The sequence below is a fragment of the Chroicocephalus ridibundus genome, chromosome Z (assembly GCF_963924245.1).
Source record: "Chroicocephalus ridibundus chromosome Z, bChrRid1.1, whole genome shotgun sequence".
NCBI classification, from domain to species: Eukaryota; Metazoa; Chordata; class Aves; order Charadriiformes; family Laridae; genus Chroicocephalus; species Chroicocephalus ridibundus.
This window is the reverse complement of record NC_086316.1, coordinates 75,888,784-75,907,500: the sequence shown is the minus strand read 5'-3', so window position 1 is coordinate 75,907,500 and position 18,717 is coordinate 75,888,784. Positions and strand designations below refer to the sequence as shown.

At 59.6% G+C, this 18,717-nt stretch overlaps 1 protein-coding gene across 5 annotated transcripts; it reads left to right on the top strand.

Annotated features, from left to right (window-relative positions):
- Positions 1–1,012: 1,012 nt before the first annotated feature.
- Positions 1,013–17,189, top strand: DNAJB5 (DnaJ heat shock protein family (Hsp40) member B5). 5 transcript variants are annotated; one of them, XM_063320233.1, is made up of 4 exons: positions 1,013–1,072; positions 7,882–8,126; positions 10,188–10,786; positions 15,130–17,189. In XM_063320233.1, exons 2-4 carry the CDS (start codon positions 7,916–7,918, stop codon positions 15,361–15,363), a joined length of 1,044 nt encoding a protein of 347 aa, XP_063176303.1. In that variant the 5' UTR covers positions 1,013–1,072; positions 7,882–7,915; the 3' UTR covers positions 15,364–17,189. The 5 variants fall into 5 exon arrangements, with proteins under 5 accessions (XP_063176303.1, XP_063176300.1, XP_063176299.1 ...); XM_063320230.1 differs by lacking the exon at positions 1,013–1,072 and adding an exon at positions 3,207–3,405; XM_063320229.1 differs by lacking the exon at positions 1,013–1,072 and adding an exon at positions 3,997–4,605.
- Positions 17,190–18,717: the final 1,528 nt, after the last annotated feature.

The following is an 18,717-nucleotide window of genomic DNA, read 5'->3' as shown; positions in this document are numbered from 1 at the left end:
GCCTCTTTCCTGATGAAAAAGCATACCCCAAGATGAGCCCTCACAGCCTCCCAGCGCTACAGTGCCTCAGTTAACTCCAGAGACTGAAGTCTCTGCTGCAGAAAGACTGCAGGCCTCATTGTATTGGGTGCTTGATCCAGGTACAGGGAGCACTCACCATCATCCCCATCAGACAGATACCCTCAGACCACCTCACAAAGCTATTCCACGGGCTCGTTCTTCCTCCCATCCCAGACAGCCCCATGTGAAGCACGGTGCCACCTTTGCACAGGCTCCCAGGAGGCCCACACTGACCTGTAACCCCACCAGCACAGCCCAGCTGCAGGCGCCCACCTTGCACCAGAGCAGGGGACAGCTCCAGTGCCTCCTTCCCTCCCTGCAGCCCTTCACCCTCCAGCCTAGCCCCTACTGACAACCTTCTCCCCCGATTTCCCACTCTGGCATGGTTCTTCCTGGCCCCACAGCCTCCCTCGGCACCACCACAGCCCAGCCTGTGGCCTGCCTCCCCTCGACGCCTGCACACCCGGCTGCAGGGGCCCACAGCCCCACGCCAGGCCCCACGCCAGGCCCCACGCCAGGCCCCACGCCAGGCCCCACGCCAGGCCCCACAGGCTTCACCCCGGGCCCTACGGTATGCCCACAGACCCCACGCCAGACCCATGGGCCGCCCGGTAAACCCGCACGGTAAACCCACACGTGACCACACGTGACCCCCCGTGCCCCCACCCGCGCAGGCACCCCGATGACGTCACAGCCTTCCAGAAGATTCCCACCCTCCCTCCCCCGGGATCCCGCTGCCACAAACTTGCCCCTGACCAATGAGAGCGCCGCGAGGGGGCGGTGCCGGCTTGAATTGACCAATGGAAAGACGGAGGCCGGAGGCTTCCACCCGCCCCGCCTTCCCGCCCCCTCCTCGGGAAGAGCCAATCAGAACGGCGTATGGCGGCGACGGACAGCCCGCCGGCCCAACGGGGCGGGGCGCGCGCGGGCGGGACTCCCCTGACGTGGCGGCTCGGGGGGCGGGGGCGGGGGCGGCTCAGCGAGCGCGCGGCGCCCCGGGACAGCGCGACCGGTGAGTGCCGGGGGCGGCCGTGGCGGCCCGGCCCCACCGCGCTGCCCCACACACCGCCGCCCCACACACCCCACCCCGCACACCGCGCCGAGCCGCTGCCGGAGGCCCGGTGGGGACGGGGGCGCGGGACCGCCGCCCCCTGCGCTGACAGGGCGTCGCTGTGGGGCCGGGGGGGGGGGTAGGCCCTCTGCCCTGTGGGCTGACGGGGTGTCGCTATGGGGCGGGGGTGTCAGTCCCGCTGTCCCGTGGGGTGACAGGGCGTCGCTATGGGGCGGGGGTGGGGGGATCAGTCCCCCTGCCCTGTGGAGTGACAGGTTGTTGCTATGAGGCCGGGGGAGTCAGTCCCCCTGTCCCATGGGGTGACAGGGCGTCACTATGGGGCAGGGAATGTTAGTCCCCTTGTTCCGTGGGGTGACAGGACATCGCTATGGAGTGGGGGGTGTCAGTCCCCTTGCCCCGTGGGGTGACAGGACGTCACGGTGTGTCGGGAGGGTCAGTCCCCATGCCTCATGGAGTGACAGGGTATCACTGTGGGGCTCGGGTGTCAGTCTCTCTGCCCCATGGAGTGACAGAGTATCGCTATGGGTCTGGGAGATCAGTCCCTTTGCCATATGAGGTGGCAGGGTGTTCCTGTGGGTCGGGGGGGTGTGCGAGTCCCCCTGCCCCATGGGGTGACAGGGCATCACTGTGGGGCTGGGGGATCAATCCTTTTGCCATATGGGGTGACAGGGTGTCACTGTGGGGCTGGGGCGATCAGTCTCCCTGCCCCGTGGGGTGACAGGGCATCACTATGGGGCTGAGGGGGTCAGTCCCTTTGGCGTATGTTGTGATAGGGTGTTGCTGTGGGGCTGGGAAGGGGAGGTTAGCGCCTCTGCTCCTTCATGGGTGGGGAAGGGAGGCTAGCCGCTTGCCCCCCAGGGGAGACAGGGCGGCCCTATGGGGCTAAAGGTTGGGGAGGAAGGGGTTGGCACCTCTCCCCCACACCCTGGGGTGACAGGGTTTCCTGGTGGGGCTGTGGGTCAGCCTTAACTGCTCTGCCCTTCCTAGTTACAGTGTGTCCCCATGCGTTTGAAGGGGGTGGAAGGGGTTAATCTCCTGGTGGGGCTGTGGGTCAGCCTTAACTACTCTGCCCTTCGTAGTTACAGTGTGTCCCCATGTGTTTGAAGGGGGTGGGAGGAAGGGGTTAATCCCCCTGCCCTATAACAGTAACAGTACATCCAAGTGGGGCTGGGAGGAAGGGGTTAACCCCCCCACACACACACCCCCATGGGGCTGTAGTGCTCCCTTCCTGACGGAGAGGGCATGAGGTGAGGGTTAACCCCTCTTTCCCTTCCTACTTTGGAAGGAATTATATGCCCTGTTGGAGCTGTGTGGTGTGGCCAGGAAGGGGTTAAAACCACCGCGCCCCCCCCCCCCCCCCCCAAAGTTGGGCATACCAGTGTATCCCAGTGGGCCTGAACTGGCTGGTGAGAAAGTGGGTAACCCCCATCAGGTGACAGTAATTGGGGTCGAAGGGGGCAGCAAGGAAGGGGTTAAGTCCTGTCCCCAGTCGAGGTGACAGTGTGTCCCAGGAGAGCTGGGGAGGAAAGGGTTAACCCACTTTCCCCTTGGGGCAGGCAGTGGGTCCCAGTGAGGGGTCACCCCAGCCAGGGGACAGCACCCCAATGGGGCTGGAAAGGGGGGACCCTACATGGGAAGATGCTTGGGGGGTGCTTGACCCTGTCTCCTGCAGGGCGGGTTCAACCACCCACCCTCGGTGGGGCTGTAGGTGAGGGTCTGTCTGTGATGAGACATTGAGAGGGGCTTGACCCCATCCCCACACCACTGTGAGCACCCTGGTGGGGCTGGAAATGGGGGACCCTACATGGGATGAGGGGCAGCAGGGGTGGGGGTCTTGACCCTGTCCCCACCCAGGATCCAGCACCCAATAGGGTTGGAAATGGGGGACTCTTTTTGGGGGGGGGGTGGCAAGGGTGGGGGCTTGACCCCGTTCCCCAGGCAGGCTGGCAGCGGGGGCAGTGCTGGCAGAGGCAGCAAGGGGAGGGTTAACCCCGTCCCCACGCAGGTGCCGGCACCCCAGTGGGGCTGTCGGTGGGGAGGGGGAGGCGGGCGGTGCGTGTGGGGGCTCGGGGAGGGGATGATTCATTGCGGGTAGTCATGACATTGCTGCCTGGTTGCCTGCGGCTGCCAGCCGGCACGGGCACGGGTGGTTCTGCCACGGGCACGGGTGGCTCTGCCTGCCCCGGCACGCTGAGATTCCCGCCGACTCCCTAACCGAATCCGGGACACGCTGCCATGCCAGCCATCCTGCTCTTCTGGAGCCGCGCCGAGAGGTACGCACCCGCTCCGGCACCCATCCCGGTATCCATCCCGGTACCCAACCCGGCACCCACCCAGACACCCACCCCGGTACTCAGTGCCCGGTGCCTGGCAAGCCAAAGGGATTCCCAACGCCTGGGGACGCAGTGAGCTTGGGGGCTGTCACCTGCCCAGCGTCTTGCTCGCTGAGGGTGGGATGCCGGGTGATGTCCCAGTACAGCTTCTGAATTTCGGTGTGGGGCATCCAGACAGGATGCTCTCGGCAGCCTGCGAGTGATGGTGAGGGACACAGGGGAACGCAGTGGCATTGGATTTCCTTGGCATGCTTGAAGGTGACTTCTCAGAAGTAGGTTTTTGGAGGAGGTGCCGTCCCGGTGCCCCCCAGTTGCTGGGTGGGAGCGTGGCGGTCGGAGCCTGCTGCTGGGGCACCGATGCCGGTGCCTGGGGAGGGGGACACAGGGACCCCCGCGCATCCCAAGGGGATGTGCAAATTGGTTAAGTGACTTTTTTTTTTTTTTTTCTCCCACATCGCCGCCGCCGCCCTACTTTTCTCCCTCCCCGATTCGCCTGGCGGGTGCAGAGCCCTGGGCGTCAGCAGAGTCGGTTTTGGGGACGTTTTTGGGGGCTCCTGGCTGCGCTCCCTGCTCCTCGGCGGGGGCTGCGCGGGGGACGTGACTGTGACGGGGCGGCTGGGTGCCTTGCGGCAGCAGGGAGGGAGGATGCTGGAGCTGACGGCAGAAGTGTCTTAATCTGACGGTTTAGCGTTGAGAAACCAATTAAAAGGAAAATTACGGCTCGGCAAGCGACTCCATTGAAGGGTGTCCCCCCCGTGCGCGGCTGGGAAGGGCACAAAGGACGGCAGCTCCCCGGCAGCACTGCATCCAACGGCAGCTCGCCACCGAAGCGCTTTCAGAGCCATCCCGGGAGCGGAGGTCAGAGGCAACCGTGGCTGCCGGGCTGGCGCGGAGCTGCCTTTTCGGTGTCCCCAAAGAGCTGGAGCGGGAGGCTCGCCACCCCAGCATACCTTGGCGGCAGCAGCAGCATCCCCGGCACCAACCGGCACTTTCCTCTCCACCGTCCCCCTGCCACCCTCCGGTGCCCCCCGTACGGGCACACAGCACCAGCCGGCGCCTGCGGACAGCTGCGATGTTTAAAATAAAACTCGAGCCTTTAAAAATTACGGCTTGGACTCTGAATGTGTTCGTAAAGTTTCGGTAAGTGGGTTTCCGCCTCTCGACCTTACGTCCTCCTTAAACCACCACCGGTGCCCATCCCTGGCATCCTGCGGTGACCTTGTACCCCGGGATGGAAAAAAAACCCCAAACCACCACCCTCCCCGGTGCCGCTGCCAGGGCGGGTTTGTTCCCTTAGATGACTGCCGAGCAGAGGGATTATGTCAAACGATCGCTATTCAGCTGGCGCGCTCATCCAGCGGTTGCATGGGCTGATGTCATGTGCGGGGCCGGAACAAAGATTTAATTCTTTATTTAATTATTTTTTTTCTTTTTTTTTTGTGGTTGCAAGAGGCTGGACTGGCTCGGCGGGGCTGGGGGAGATGCCTGTGGTTTTCTCCAAGGCCGGGTGGCCATGGCTTATCTGAAGGTGTCCGGTTTGGGAGGGCGATGCAGGAATGGCCTTGCCCCCAACCCCCCGGCCCCCCACCCCCAAAACCCGCCCTGCGGCTCCTTCCCCCCCCCACCTTCCTCCCTGCTCCCGAGGGGGTTAAATGGGAAGGCAGGAGAAGGATGACTGAGCAGAAGGGGGAGAGGAGCTGGTGGCAAGGCGCAGCTGATCCCAGGGAGGTGGGAGGGAGGGAAGGAGGCTCTGTGGGGACAGAGTCGTGTTTTACCATCATCGCGCATGTGAGTGTCGCCTCCGGAGTGTGCCTTCACCCACCGGGTCACCCGCCGGCGGCTGGTCCTCACCGGCACGGTAAACCGCGGCGCCGGGATGCGTTTCGGTGCAGAAATTCCCCCCTTCCCCTACCCCAGCTGGACGAAGGGGTCCCTGTCTGGGAGAGCGTACCCTGGTGGGCATCCCCACCCTGGCTGAAGACCCTTCAGTGGTCAAGACCAGAGATCTTGCGGGGAGTGACAGCATTTTGCCGGGACAGGATGTATTTTTGTGGGATGTGCCGTGGGGTTTTGGTCAGGTGAGGGGGTCCTGGTGGTGCTATCAGATTGGGCTGCATGGGGTCGGAGTCGGGCGCTGTGGTCCCCAATGGGGGGGACAATTGAAGGTTTGCCACCTCTGTGTCTCTCGAGCTGGAGTGCGACAGGGTTGTCTTCGGTGCTACCTGGCTTGTCCTCGCCGTGGGAGAGTCGGCATCATCCAGACAGGGAACAAACCCTGGGGATGGTCATGGGGATGGTCATGGGGAGCCCCTGCCCCACACCAGAGACTGCCGTTGGGTAGGGAGGGCTGACCTTTGAGGGGGGAGGGGGATTGGCAGGTTATCTCTCACACCCCTCCTCCCATAGCTTGCCCAGGGTCTCCTGCAGCCCCCCAGCCCGGCGGGGAGGGCAGATGGGGAGGTGGGCAGGGGACAGAGCATCCCCCAGCGCCTGCGTGGGCTGGGTGCTGGCAGTGGCTCTGCACGCAGGAGCTGGTACAGAAACGTGCTGGCATCCAGGAGCGGCCACGGGAGACGCTGTCGGATGCTCTTTACGCCCCCAGGGACCTTCTCCCACCTTTCTGTAGAACCCCGCCTGCCCCGATCTGCCTCACATGGCTGCGGGTGCCCCCATCTCCCCTCGCCGTGTCCTTCAGAGGTACCTTGGGTGCCTTAGCCCTCCTCCCCACCTACAGCAAAGGACCTGCTCCATGGCGGGGGCAAAAAAGAGCAGAAGTTGGTGGTTTGAGGCGAGGTGGCCAATTTCCAAGCCCCCATAGCAGTGACCCAGCCTCAGAGGGGTTATTGCCTGAGGCATGACCCAAGGCCAGCGTTGGATGGATGGGGCTTTGAGCAGCCTGGTCTAGTGGGAGGTGTCCCTGCCCATGGCAGGGGGGTTGGAACAAGATGGTCTTTAAGGTCCCTTTGAACCTAAACCATTCTGTGATGCTTGGGATGGCTGCCAGAGGCTCAGTGCACCGGAGGGGTGCATGGCCACCCTCATCTAAGCTGCTGTGGTTGGGGGGGTCCCTCTGTGACCACCACTGGGAGCTTATGGATAGAGTAAGGACCGGAGGCAACATCTGGTAACTTGTCTGATGGTGAAGGAAAAGGCCAAGGCTCACAGCCCGTGCGGAAATCCATCTGCTGTAGGGGTACAATGGGCTGGGGTGTTTGGAGCAAGGATGGGGTGAAACCTGGACCGTAGTGGGGAGCAGGACGTGAGCACGAGGACTTGGCAGAGCGCAGCGGGGCTGCTGGGGCAACACATGGAGAAGAGCGGGGCCAGCAGCGAGCATGGAGCTGTGCTGTGTGAGGCAGGGGGAAACAGCCAGGCTCGAGGGGGTTGGGAATTCGTTGTCAGATAACCAGATAACCAAAGGTCAAGAAGCAGCGGGAGGCATCGCTGGAGAAGTATGGGTCTTGCTTAGCCTCTGCCTGGAGGAGGTACCCTCCTATCTCCTCTGCCTGGTCCCTGGGTCTCTGCGACTCCAGCAGCGTGACTAGGGAAAGAATTAATTGCCTGTCCTTTTCCTTCCTTGGGTTACAGCCACCAGGTTTTCCATGCCTTAGTAAGGCATGGGCCCAGCCTCGGCCCCTGTGCGACAGAGGGAGTGAGCCCTGGGTTTTTGGCTTGCTGCAAGATGTAGTTAGAAGCTCTTGGGGAGTGCAAGTCAGGCTATAAAGCATGGGGTTTTTTTAAAAAAACAAAAAAATAAAAAAGCCCTCCCACCATCACAAGATGTTTCCGTCTAACGGCTTCGTTCTCTCTTCGCTAAATAGAAATTACGGCTCTGACACACCGGAGGCGCTTATCTCCAGCTGAATGCCAATTGCTTTCAGGAACAAAATGTTTGAAGTTCCTTTAAGGTGAAGGCAGCAGCACAGACCCCGCTGCTGCTTTCAGCCTCCAGAAACCTGCTGTCATCACCGGGACCCAGGTCCCAGGTCCCTGTCTGGGAGAGAAGCAGGAGGGAGGACGGACACGGTCTGGCAGCTACATTTAGACATAGCTCAGCCCTCCTGGCTCGGCCCAGGGGGGACGGGACGGGGACGCAGTCCTGGCCTGACGTTAGCAGTGGCGTGGCCCCTATAATAACGCCGTGCCCCGGCTCTCGGGCTCTCCCTCTCCCTGTCAGCCTCAGAGATGAGCCTCCCCGTCCCCGCCGTGGGGTTTGGTGGGGTAAAACCGGAGCCGGGGCAGGTCCTGGTGCCGGGGCTCTGACCTCTGTTGGGAAACGTGGACTTGAGCTGGCTGTGGTGCTGTTGGCCAGTGAGACGCGGGGAGCATCGGCTCCGCGATAAGTGCGTGCCGGTCCTGTCCCTGGCAGCCTTGGTGTGATATTCACCTCACGGAGAGCTGTCTTTCTGCTTTCAGGAATAAGTACTCGGCTCCCGGCAGCGTTGCCGTCATGGGGAAGGACTATTACAAGATTTTGGGCATCCAGTCCGGTGCCAACGAAGATGAAATCAAGAAAGCCTATCGGAAAATGGCCCTGAAGTATCACCCAGATAAGAATAAAGACCCCAACGCTGAGGAGAAGTTCAAGGAGATCGCGGAGGCTTATGATGTCCTGAGTGACCCCAAGAAACGAGCTGTTTATGACCAGTATGGGGAGGAAGGTAAGGGGACCACTCAGAGGCAGGGCTGTGGGGTCAAAATCGGTTTTTGCATGGAGGTGTCCCTGTGGGTCATACCTGCCGCTGAAATAGGGCTAATAGCCGCAAAGCTGGGGAGGGCGAAGGCTCTGCTGATGCCAGAAATCGCCTCTTGACCTGCTTCTCCCTGGGCTGCACCGCTTTTCTAACCCGCCACCCTGCTTCCCAGGATGGCCAGGCTCTCCCTGCCCTCCTTCCCAAGGTCCCAGGAGCTAGCTGAGGCAGTGGAGGTGGAAGGAGCTCACCTTGCGGGTCATACCCGGGGTAATTAGTTAGCAACCCTTTAATTGACCTAAATATCCCCGTAGAGAAGTACTGCTTTTGCCCACATTCCCCCCCCTATTTGGGCGCTTGTCCTGCTGTCCTTCCCGGTACGGGCTGACCTACAGGATTCAAAGCTTTTCCCAATTTAAGTAATAGGTCCTTGTTTTGAAACCAAGCGCCTGCTGTTGTCTGGTGGTTGGCACGGAGGAGGAGGAGGAGGAGAGCGGCTCCACCGCAGGCGGCCTTATTAGTCGAAGATGGAAGAGCGCAACCCCATTCGAGGAGAGCGCCGAATAGCATCTGCATTAATCAGCCCAGGGCTTGGGTGCTTAAAAGAGCAGGAGGTCTGGCAGGAGCAGGCTGCTGGGTGGAAGAGGCAGCCCCTCTCGTGGGGCCAGCGGGCAGGTGCATCCCCCTTAACGAGCCACCGGCAGAATTAACCAGTGGTGGGTTAATTCTCGACCCGTTAGTTATGTCAGGGCTGTGATGGATGAACCAGGCACAGTGATTTGCCACCCTGTTAAATAAGAAGAGGCTGTCTCAAGTGGGAAACCAGCCTTTCCCCACAGGCACCTGAAATCAGAGCCGGCTTGGGCTGGCGTCATGGGATTAAAGGTGAAACCTCCTGGCTGTACAGTCTGTTAGGGACGAGGCCTTGCCAGGGGTCTGGTGAAATCGACCCCTCCTTGCAGCAGGATGGGGAGTCCCAGCAAAGCCAAACTCTGTCGGACCACTCACGGTCCGTGGTCCCCCACACCTAATATTTCCCATCAGATGTCTTTTATTTGGAGCAACATGTCTTGGGGATTGGCATTTCAAGGGGCTTCTGGGTTCCACACACAGGGGTGAGCGAGATGTTGTGAAAGCCGCCCCACCCACACAGAGTATTAACTTAATCGACAAGAAAAAAGACCCCCAAATTTGCCCGCTCTGCACTTGTCCCCCTTCTATCTCTGCGGGGCCGGGGGGCAGCAGGCGGCTGGCAGGAGGGACAGCCCATCAGAAATGTCAGAAATAGCCCTTCACTGTCACTGGCGTGCCCTGAAAATAGTCCTTGGCTTAACCCTTCCTGGCCCCTCCTGGTCAAAAATAACCTTGCAGAGCGTGTCTGTCCTCCTTGGGGGGCCACTTGTCGTGTGCCTTGGCTGCTTGGGACTCCAAAGGAGGGGTTGCAGTGACATAAGGCTCAGCCTGGAACCTGGCAGGGGAGGTTGCCAAAAGGTCCAAGCCTTGAGCTCTACCTGGCATTTTGTACAGTGTGTATGCAGGGAGCCATGTGTTGACCTGGAGGTCTGCTGACCTCCACCTGCTCTGCCACCCAAAGTCACTGGGCTCAAAGGCTCTTCTCACCTGCAGGACATGATGCTTCTGGACTGTGGCCCTCGGTGCAGCCCAAGAGACAGGGCTATTTGGGTAGAAGGGAGCCTGCCCATAGGGAAAAATGGAGATTGGGTTGTCAAGAAATGTTTTAAATGAAAAGGCTGTGAATTAGGTGGGGACAACCAAAGAAGCATTTCAATAGGGATAGCAGGGACAAAACCTGAATGGATTTTCAACTGTGTTATGGGTTGGGGTGGTGCCTTCCTTGCCCATGCTCTCTGCAGGTGTCTGGGCTGGAGAGGGTGACCTGCACCCTTTGGGAGATGCTGGAAAGGCTGCCTGGAGCCAGCAGAGACCACTCTCCCGCCTGGAATGTGTGGTCCTGGCACGGTGTCCACTGGTGGGGAGCGTTGGTGTCTCATCTTCCCCCTTCTTTTCCAGGTCTCAAAACTGGAGGTGGCTCTTCAGGTGGCTCAGGAAATACTTTCCACTACACCTTCCATGGAGACCCCCACGCTACCTTCGCGTCCTTCTTCGGAGGCTCCAACCCTTTTGACATCTTCTTTGCTAGCAGCCGCTCCCGAATGTTCAACGGCTTTGACCAGGAAGACATGGATATCGATGACGATGATGACCCTTTCAGTGCCTTCGGTCGGTTTGGCTTCAATGGCATTAACGGCGTTCACCGGCGGCACCAAGAATCCCTGCACACGCGGAGAAAGGTCCAAGACCCACCCGTCATCCATGAGCTCAAGGTGTCCCTGGAAGAGATCTACCACGGCTCCACCAAGAGGATGAAGATCACCCGCAGAAGGCTCAACGCTGATGGCCGGACCATGCGGACTGAGGACAAGATCCTAAACATTGTCATCAAACGGGGTTGGAAGGAAGGAACCAAAATCACATTCCCCAAAGAAGGGGACGCCACCCCAGACAACATCCCTGCCGACATCGTCTTCATCCTCAAAGACAAGCCTCACTCGCACTTCAAGAGGGATGGGACGAATGTGGTCTACACGGCAAACATCAGTCTTAAAGAGGTGGGTGCTCAACACAGGTTGAGAGGTGGTGCTGGGTGGTGGCATGTGGGGCCAAGTCGTGAGTCAGTCCTTGTCCTGCACCGATGAGGAAGGACCAGGTAGGTCGCGAGAGACACGAGCAAAGACCTCTGCAGAGGGGAGCTGCAGAGGCCAACTTGTGCTTGGTTTTGGAGGTGCTCAAGCTCCATGCCAGGAGTAGGACACAGGTGCTGCAGTCCCTGCTGAATGCGCCTTGCTTCTTGCGCCAGTACAGGTGGTATTTACCCATTTTCTGCCTTCCCCATATGTCTTGTCCTTCTATTTTAGCGTAGGGTATTCACATGTGGAAGAGAGCCCAGATCCTCCATTAGGAACAAGGGAAAGCCCAAGTTGGCTGGCATGAGTCTGGTCCATGCTTGCTCCCGTAGCCTGCTGTGTCTTAGTGACTGTCCAGGATAGCGCAGGGAGCCTCTCTGCACGGACAGAGAGCAGCATCACACGGAGCAAGGTGGTACCTTGCCCTCCCAGAGCAACAATTTAGCCAAAACCATCTGCTTTCCTTGGTTCTGGCTTCCCTAGATAAAGAACCAAATAGATGAAAGACACGGGCAGTGAGCAAAATCCAACACACACAGGCTGCCAGCCCTGGAGGTCACATCAGGGCTGGATGCATCAGAGCCAGCAAGCTGCGCGAAGGTGGGAGAGGAAGGGGAGATTTCCGCAGTACAAGATGTGCCGTTCACTGCCACTGCTGCTGTAGAACTACCTTTTAATAAATCCCTGCTGGCAGCTGCATTTAACATTGACGGTTTTGGCAGCTGCCATTTGCTGTTCCTTTCAGACTGTAGACGCTGTCTGTCTTCTTAATGAGCTGATTTTTTATTATGTTTTTTTTTCTCATGAAGACAGATTTATGTTCTCAAATGCATTTAATAGAAATAAGCTCAATGGGCCAGACCTGAGGTGGGGAAACGTGAGCTCATTAGTCTGCCCGCCAGCCAGGAGGGCACTGCGATGGCTCTGCATCCCAGCTGGGGCTGTGACCGGGTGTACTGGGGGCAAGGGGCAGCCACGTGGGTCGGGCAGAGCTGGGTGCTCCTGGAGCAGACTCGGATCAAGTTAACCTGCAGACTCAGGAGTTGTATTTCCTTCGTGGTGCAAAGTGAGGAGGTTTATTCCTGCGGTGGCTGGCTTCCCTGGCGGCTCCAGAAATACTCAGGAGAGTATTTCTTATGCCTTATTTATGGAGCCGTGCATGCCATATCTCAGATCTTTCCTTCTGTGCATTCCCCTATCTGTAAAATTAACCCCAAGCCGGCTGTGCTGATGTCCAGACAATGTTAGCCCAAGTTCATGCGCCTGAGGGGCTCTCGCCTGGAGTTGTCCTTTGAGCAGCAAGTGGAGAAACCTGCTCCGGCCCCATGTGCCTATTGCACCAGAAGTGCTGGTGCTGGGTATCCATGATCTCCGCGAGCAAGGCACGCGTGCTGGCATTTCTTTTGTACGGTGCAGTCACAAAGTGGAAAATTGCTGGTCTGGGCAAATTCCTCATCTCTTTGAGCTGGATTTTCTGGTCTCTGTCCCCCCCCCACTGTAAATCCAACATGCTGAGTGTCCTCAGGGAGCTGCTGGCCCGCCTGGCATCGCCAGCCTGCTGCTTGACAGGGCAGGGTGATACTTTGCTACTTTTATCTTCCATGAGAAGAAGTACCTTAGGTGCTCTGGAGCACGAGCAGGTGCCAGGAGATCCCTGATTCCATATGCCGCCACCGCAGTGTGTGACGGAGCGTATCATGGTGCAACCTCTCCATCACCCGAGCCTACAGCCATAGCCTTGGGCGCTCTCCTTGCACCCTTCCTCCCTGCGAATCTCGCCTTTTTTAGCTTGAGCTTTAGTCTTTCCCGCAGCACAGTGCCAGCAGGCAGAGCTGGGTGCTGTGATCCGCTGGTGGCCGTGGGGGAGACCCCTCGCCACCACCGCGCTGCCATGGGGAGCGAGGCACCTGGTCCTTGGGATGGGGGCACTCAGGAGAGCATCTTCCTCCCCTCCTCCTCCATCCCACAGACCCCTGCGCAGGACAGCGCGGGGAGGCAATGCCCTCCCATGCCTTCGTGTCCTGGCCCTGCTGGGTGCCATGTTCCTCCATCTGGGGTGGCACAGGGTGTTTGCCACCCGGCTGCTGCAGAAGCTGGAGGTGTTTGAGGGCTTCCCCAGGGACTCCTGGGCTGCAGGGAAGTGTCCCATCCTAAAATTACAGGCGTGCGCCGCAGTGGGAGGCCAAGGGAAGGAGGGATGGCACTGCTGTGCCGGCAGCTGCCTCTCCTGGGAGGCAGAGCTTTCAGGCAGCGCTGCTGGCAGGGGCTTGCACCCGCCCTCGGCAGCCGCCCGCTTTGCATCCTTTACCTGGCATCACCTTCCTCGAAGCATCCGCACGTCAGCACCCGGCTGAGACGCGGCCGGTGGCAACGTCCTCCCCCCCGGTGGCTCCGCTGCGAGCGGAGGAGGGCCCAGCGCTGACCCAGATAAAGCTCTGCTCTCACAGCACAGCACTCAGCTATCAAACCCAGGGTGATTTCATCCTTAGGGATGAACCGAGCCTCTTTCTAGGATGCGGGGCAGCTCCCGCGGTTACTGGTGTTACTTCAGCAGCCGGTTTCCCAAATGCCAGCAAAGTTGCGCAGGAAGGATGAAAAACAGGGACATACGGTGGAGGAGCAATCTCTTCAGATTCTCGCATCTTGGCTCTAGGAAGGAAACATGAAAATCCCGTCTGCCGTCACTGCTACCGCCCGCTCCTGCTCGCGTCCCTCTGTTTGCCCCATCCACATGCTCCCATAGGGAGTTCCTGTTCTCCTTCCCATTTTGCGGCTGAAGATGTCCTTTCCCTGGCACACAGGACCCCTGCAGCCCTCCACGGCACCTGATGGTGGACTCCAGGAATCAGGAGGGCTCCGGCATCCTTGGTTGAGCGTGGAGCAGAAACGCATTGTTGGGGGTAGATTGTCCTTTGCTTCCCCCCGAGTCTGCTGGAGATCCAGCCAAGCACCCACTGCTCGCACGGAGCTGGAGACAAGCGTCCTCCTGCAGCCAGAAGAGCTTATCCCAGGAGAAGACCCTCCCAGGAGGAGACCCTGTGCAGATGAGCTGTGCAAGGAGATGTCCCCATCACCCTGGTGCAAAGCCCTGGCTCAGCCACAGAAGCCACAGCTGTTGGCCCCGAGCCAGCAGCCAGCAAGAGGAGAAGAGATGTTTCTCCTGGTGCCTGTTGCTGCTCTGCCACCAGAAGCTTTTCCTGGGGAGGGGAATGCAGAACATCCCCCCATCTACCCCAGAAAGAGCAATTGCATCCTCCTCCCCTCCCTTTGCCAGGGTACTTTGGGGGAGCTGGGACCCCCAGGGCCCGGCTTGGAGGGGTGGACCTGCACCAGCTCCCTGCCTGGAAGCTCAAGGCTGTACCCCCAATAACCCCCCACCCCCTCTTCCAGAAGCATCGCTCCACATTTCTCTTCCTCATCCCTTGCTGAAAGCCTGGAGACGATGCTGCCCACGTGTGCGCCGGCGCTGTCTGAGTTATTTAAGGACACGAGGATTTTCTTGCTGCATTCCCGTGTCACGTGGCTGGCTCCTGCAGGCCGGCCTGCGGCTGCCACAGCACCCACCACCCCAGCGGCTGCCGGGGGCTGGGGTACGGCGGGGTGGCACCCACACAACCAGCCCTTGGCTTTGCAACGGGGACCAGTGACAGGGACCAGCCCCCCGCCCTGGGACCCTGGCTTCTAGGAAAGCTCGGTGCTGTGTCCCACGCCGGTGTAGCCTTTTGGGGGCTGTTGGATGGGGTGGGTAGGATGCGGGCTGTGCTATAGATAACCCCCAGAGCCGGGCAGAGCTGCCGGGCTCCGCAGGGTGACAGCTGATGAAGCGCGGCGGCATCCGATGATCTCAGCTTGGGTTTTCGGCTGGCTGCCGGAGGTGGGGCGGTGAGGCCGGGGAAGGGAAGGGGCTAAATTTAGCCTGTCCTGTTGCTGCGAGCAGCCGGGTGCTTGCTGGTGGTGCCTCCTGGGGAGCCCAGGAGGAGGGGAGGGGGGTCCTTCCCCCCATGAGTCTGGGGCACCCCTCTCCTGGGGTACCCCTCACCCGGGACAACCTCTCCTGCGGCCCAGTAGATGGTGGTTGGACTGGGCTGGCACCAGCAGAGACCCGGGCTCGCTCTGGTGAGCATCAGCCGATGCTCTCAGGCATCATCCAAGGGGATACAGGTAGGGGGAGCAGGAGCAGCCGGTGCGGGGGACGGGGTGCGTCCGGTGGGATGCTTTGGGGTGTCAGCCCCAACTGATGGCGTGTCCCCTCTTCTTCCCCCCCCCAGGCCTTGTGCGGCTGCACCGTGAACATTCCCACCATCGACGGGCGGGTGATCCCGCTGCCCTGCAACGACATCATCAAGCCGGGGACAGTGAAGAGACTGCGCGGGGAGGGGCTGCCCTTCCCCAAGGCCCCCAGCCAGCGAGGAGACTTGATCGTGGAGTTCAAAATCCGCTTCCCAGACAGAATAGCTCCCCAGACAAGACAGATCCTCAAGCAGCACCTCCCGTGCTCCTAGAGCCCGGGGACTCTCCTCCAAGCAGCAATACTCCAAACGCACGTGCCACAGCACCCAGCCCGCATGGAGCAGAGGTGCCACAGCACTTTCAAATGCAAAAAAAAAAAACACCACCCTGTCACACCACTTTCCTTCCCCAAAAATCCCACCCACTCCACTGCCCCATCCATCCCTCTCCCCACCCATCCCTCTCCCCATCCATCCCTCTTGGCCTGTTTTCTACTCCAGCAGCTGGGAGGCTCCAGCCCATCATGGCTCTCCCAGCTGCAGAACTTGCTATTTTTTTTTTCCCCAGAGGCCCAGCTTTTCCTCCTCACACAAGCGAGCAGCATGGGCCCTTTGCCTGGGGAGGCGCATCACGTTGTGGGTTTTTTTGTCACCTGCTTTTCAGGCCACCGTTTCCCATGAAAAGCTGGACTTGTCGGGGTCCGGCGCAGTGTAAATAGGACTCCGCGGGTTCTGGCGTCCCCGCTGTTAGTTTTTCTTTTCCCCTCTTTGATACTTGCTGCTGTTTGGGGTCCCGGCTGTCCCGCGGTGCCGATCACTGCCGCCCGCGGTGGCCCCCCCCCCTCCTGCCCCGTAGCCGGACTGTTTCTCACCTGGGACCATGGTACCAAGTCCGACCGTGGTCTGCACTCCTGTGCCAAGCCTACAACCGAGCCTCGGCTGTGCCAAACGCCGGAGCGTGTGGGGACGGTCCCGTCCATGCCCCTGCCCCTGCCCGGGGCTGTCCCCGCTGCCCGCCAAGCCCCTGCCAGCCGGAGGAGGGGGGAAAGCCCAGCGTGGAGCTTTCTTGTTCAGATGTGTTGAGTTTGCGTTGCTGCTTCTATAAATACATATATATATAGAGCTCGTTAGATAAACTCTGCAAGGGTTTTCCTCTGCCCATTTTGGGTTTCCTGGCGTGGTGCACCCTGACTTATTTTTTCTGAGGGGGGGAGGATGGTTCAGCCACACGAACATCAAGCCCATTGCAGTGGGGGGTGTGTGTGTAGCACAAGTCTGGGTGCAAAAGCAGAGCCAAGCGTGAGCAGAGCTGTGAGTTTCACTAGTGTTTGAGTTCAACCTTAGGGTTTTTCATAAGAAGAGAAAGGCACGTGTATATATTTTTCTACAGGAATGATTCATTCAGGACGTGTTTCTGGGCGTCAGGGTGGAGCTGGGAGGCGCATGAGGCAGTCTGCTTGGTGGCTTTGTTTTCAAATGCTGTTATTTTTTTAAAACCTTCGGATTTCCATCAGGAGACTTTTTATATTTCTTACCTTTCTCGGCCCACTCTGCCTCGTGCCAGTCCTTTTTTCCCCGGGAAAGAGCTCCTACAGAGTGGGAGGCACATTCAACCTGCCTTTGTACAGCTCCTCTTCCACCTCAGCACCGCCAAGAAAAACCCTGCCAAAATATTCCCCCCGCCCCGGGAATACTTTTTTTTTTTTTTTAAAAAAAGTCATCACTGACTTTAAACAGGGGATCTCTTGGGGCAGGGGGGGCCAGCGCGGGGCATCCGTCGGGGCTGGGTGTACAGCTGTACAGCGTGTCATACAGGGCGAGGAGAGCTGTTGGGCGCTGCTTAATTAATTGCCCAGTTTGGGCGGTGAGGGGATGCTGACAGTTCCCTCCCCTGGTCCCTGTGGAGTTCGATGTAGAGAAAACCTGGTGGACACCGTGATCGAGAAGACAGGCCAGCGTGCAAATGCAAGCTGCTTTGTTTTTTCTTGATTTCACTCAGACCTGAATGTTTTATAGTGGGGATTTTTGTAATTTTTTTTTTTTTTTTGTAATGTCAGTATTGAGAGGAAAAAATAAATAAAGTATTTTAAAAAATACAATTCCTCGATGTATGTTGTGCTGTGATGGGAGATGCTGGGCTGTGCTCACGCATCCAGCGGGGACGGGGGCTCTGTGCCGGGGTCATCCCCATCTCCAGGCTGCCCCCCCGCAGGGCCAGGGGGCGAATGCATGACCCGGTGGGTCACAGAGAATGGCTGCTGACCTCATAAAAAGGCATTAGTTGTGCTCATGACATTGCCAGGGGTCGGGAGCAGAACTGGTCAGGGGCTTGGTGTCCCCTCGAGCCTCCCGGGATGTGGCTAACACGGCAGTGGGGGGAGGGCGAAACTGAGGATAGGATGACCTTTTCTTCACAGAAAGAGTGGTCAGACACTGGAATAGGCTGCCCAGGGAGGTGGTGCAGTCACCGTCCATAGATGTGTTTAAGACTCGTTTAGATGTGGTGTTGGGGGATATGGTGTAGGGGAGAACTTTGTAGAGTGGAGTTGATGGTTGGACTCGATGATCCCAAGGGTCTTTTCCAACCTAAATGATTCTAGGATTCTATGGTTCTATGATTCTATGAAAGGGGGCTCCTTGCTGGCTGTTCAGGGAGGGGAGAATGGAGAGACACCGGTGCCCATCTCTTCTCAGAGGGGCCCTGGGGCAGGGCAAGAGGCTGCAGCACCAGTTGCACCCAGGGAAGGTCCTGCTGACACCCAGAAAGTTTACCCAAAAAGCTCTCAGGAGGAGCAGCGATGAGAGCCGAAGTTACGGTCATGGTGGAGAGGGGATGGGGCAAACCCCAAAAAGGGGCCGTGGGTCATTGCCTCCTCCTGGGCGAGAGCTCAGGGTGGTGAAATCGCCCTGCAAGAAGCTGACCCTGAAGCCCACCCAGCAGATGGGGCTGCGAGCAGCTAATGGGCTAAACAGATTTGGGGGGGGCAGAGCCAGCACAGCCCCCCCCGGCCACGGGGGCTGACAATGCTGCCGGGGGTGGCCATGGGGCAGGGGATGGCCATAGGGAGGTGATGGCCATGGAGCAGGAACACCCATGGGGCAGGGGATGGCCATGGGGAGGGGAAGCCCTTGGAACAGGAAGACCCATGGGGCAAGGGATGGCCGTGGGGACGGGATGGCCATGGAGCAGGAGCACCCATGGGGCAAAGATGCCCACGGGATGCCTGTGCCTGGCCCGGGGTGGGGCGGGGCAGGGGACCCGCTGAGTGTGGCCACTGCCTGCCCTCTGCTGGCAGCAGAACCTGCTGAGCCCGGAGGGTTTTGGGGTGCAGTCCCATGGGTCGGGGAGCTACCTCTAACCCTAACGCCTTGGCTGGAGGTCCCCCATCCTGCACCCACCAAGGCTGGGCTGTGGCCTCGGTGAGGTCGCACAGTGCCCGTGGGACCCGGCTGCAGGGCTGGCAGGGTCGTGGGTCTGGGGCCACATGGAGAAACCCGGTGGGGGCAGAATCACAGAATGGCGGGGGGTTGGAAGGGACCTCTGGAGATCATCCAGTCCAACCCCCTGCCAGAGCAGGGTCACCCAGAGCAGGTTGCACAGGAACACGTCCAGGCGGGTTTGGAATG

Coding starts and splice junctions, on each gene's coding strand:
- DNAJB5 (XM_063320229.1), top strand. CDS start 4,538: ATGTTTAAAATAAAACTCGAGCCTTTAAAAATTACGGCTTGGACTCTG. Junction 4,606..7,881: donor AATGTGTTCGTAAAGTTTCG/GTAAGTGGGTTT, acceptor TTCTGCTTTCAG/GAATAAGTACTCGGCTCCCG. Junction 8,127..10,187: donor TGACCAGTATGGGGAGGAAG/GTAAGGGGACCA, acceptor CTTCTTTTCCAG/GTCTCAAAACTGGAGGTGGC.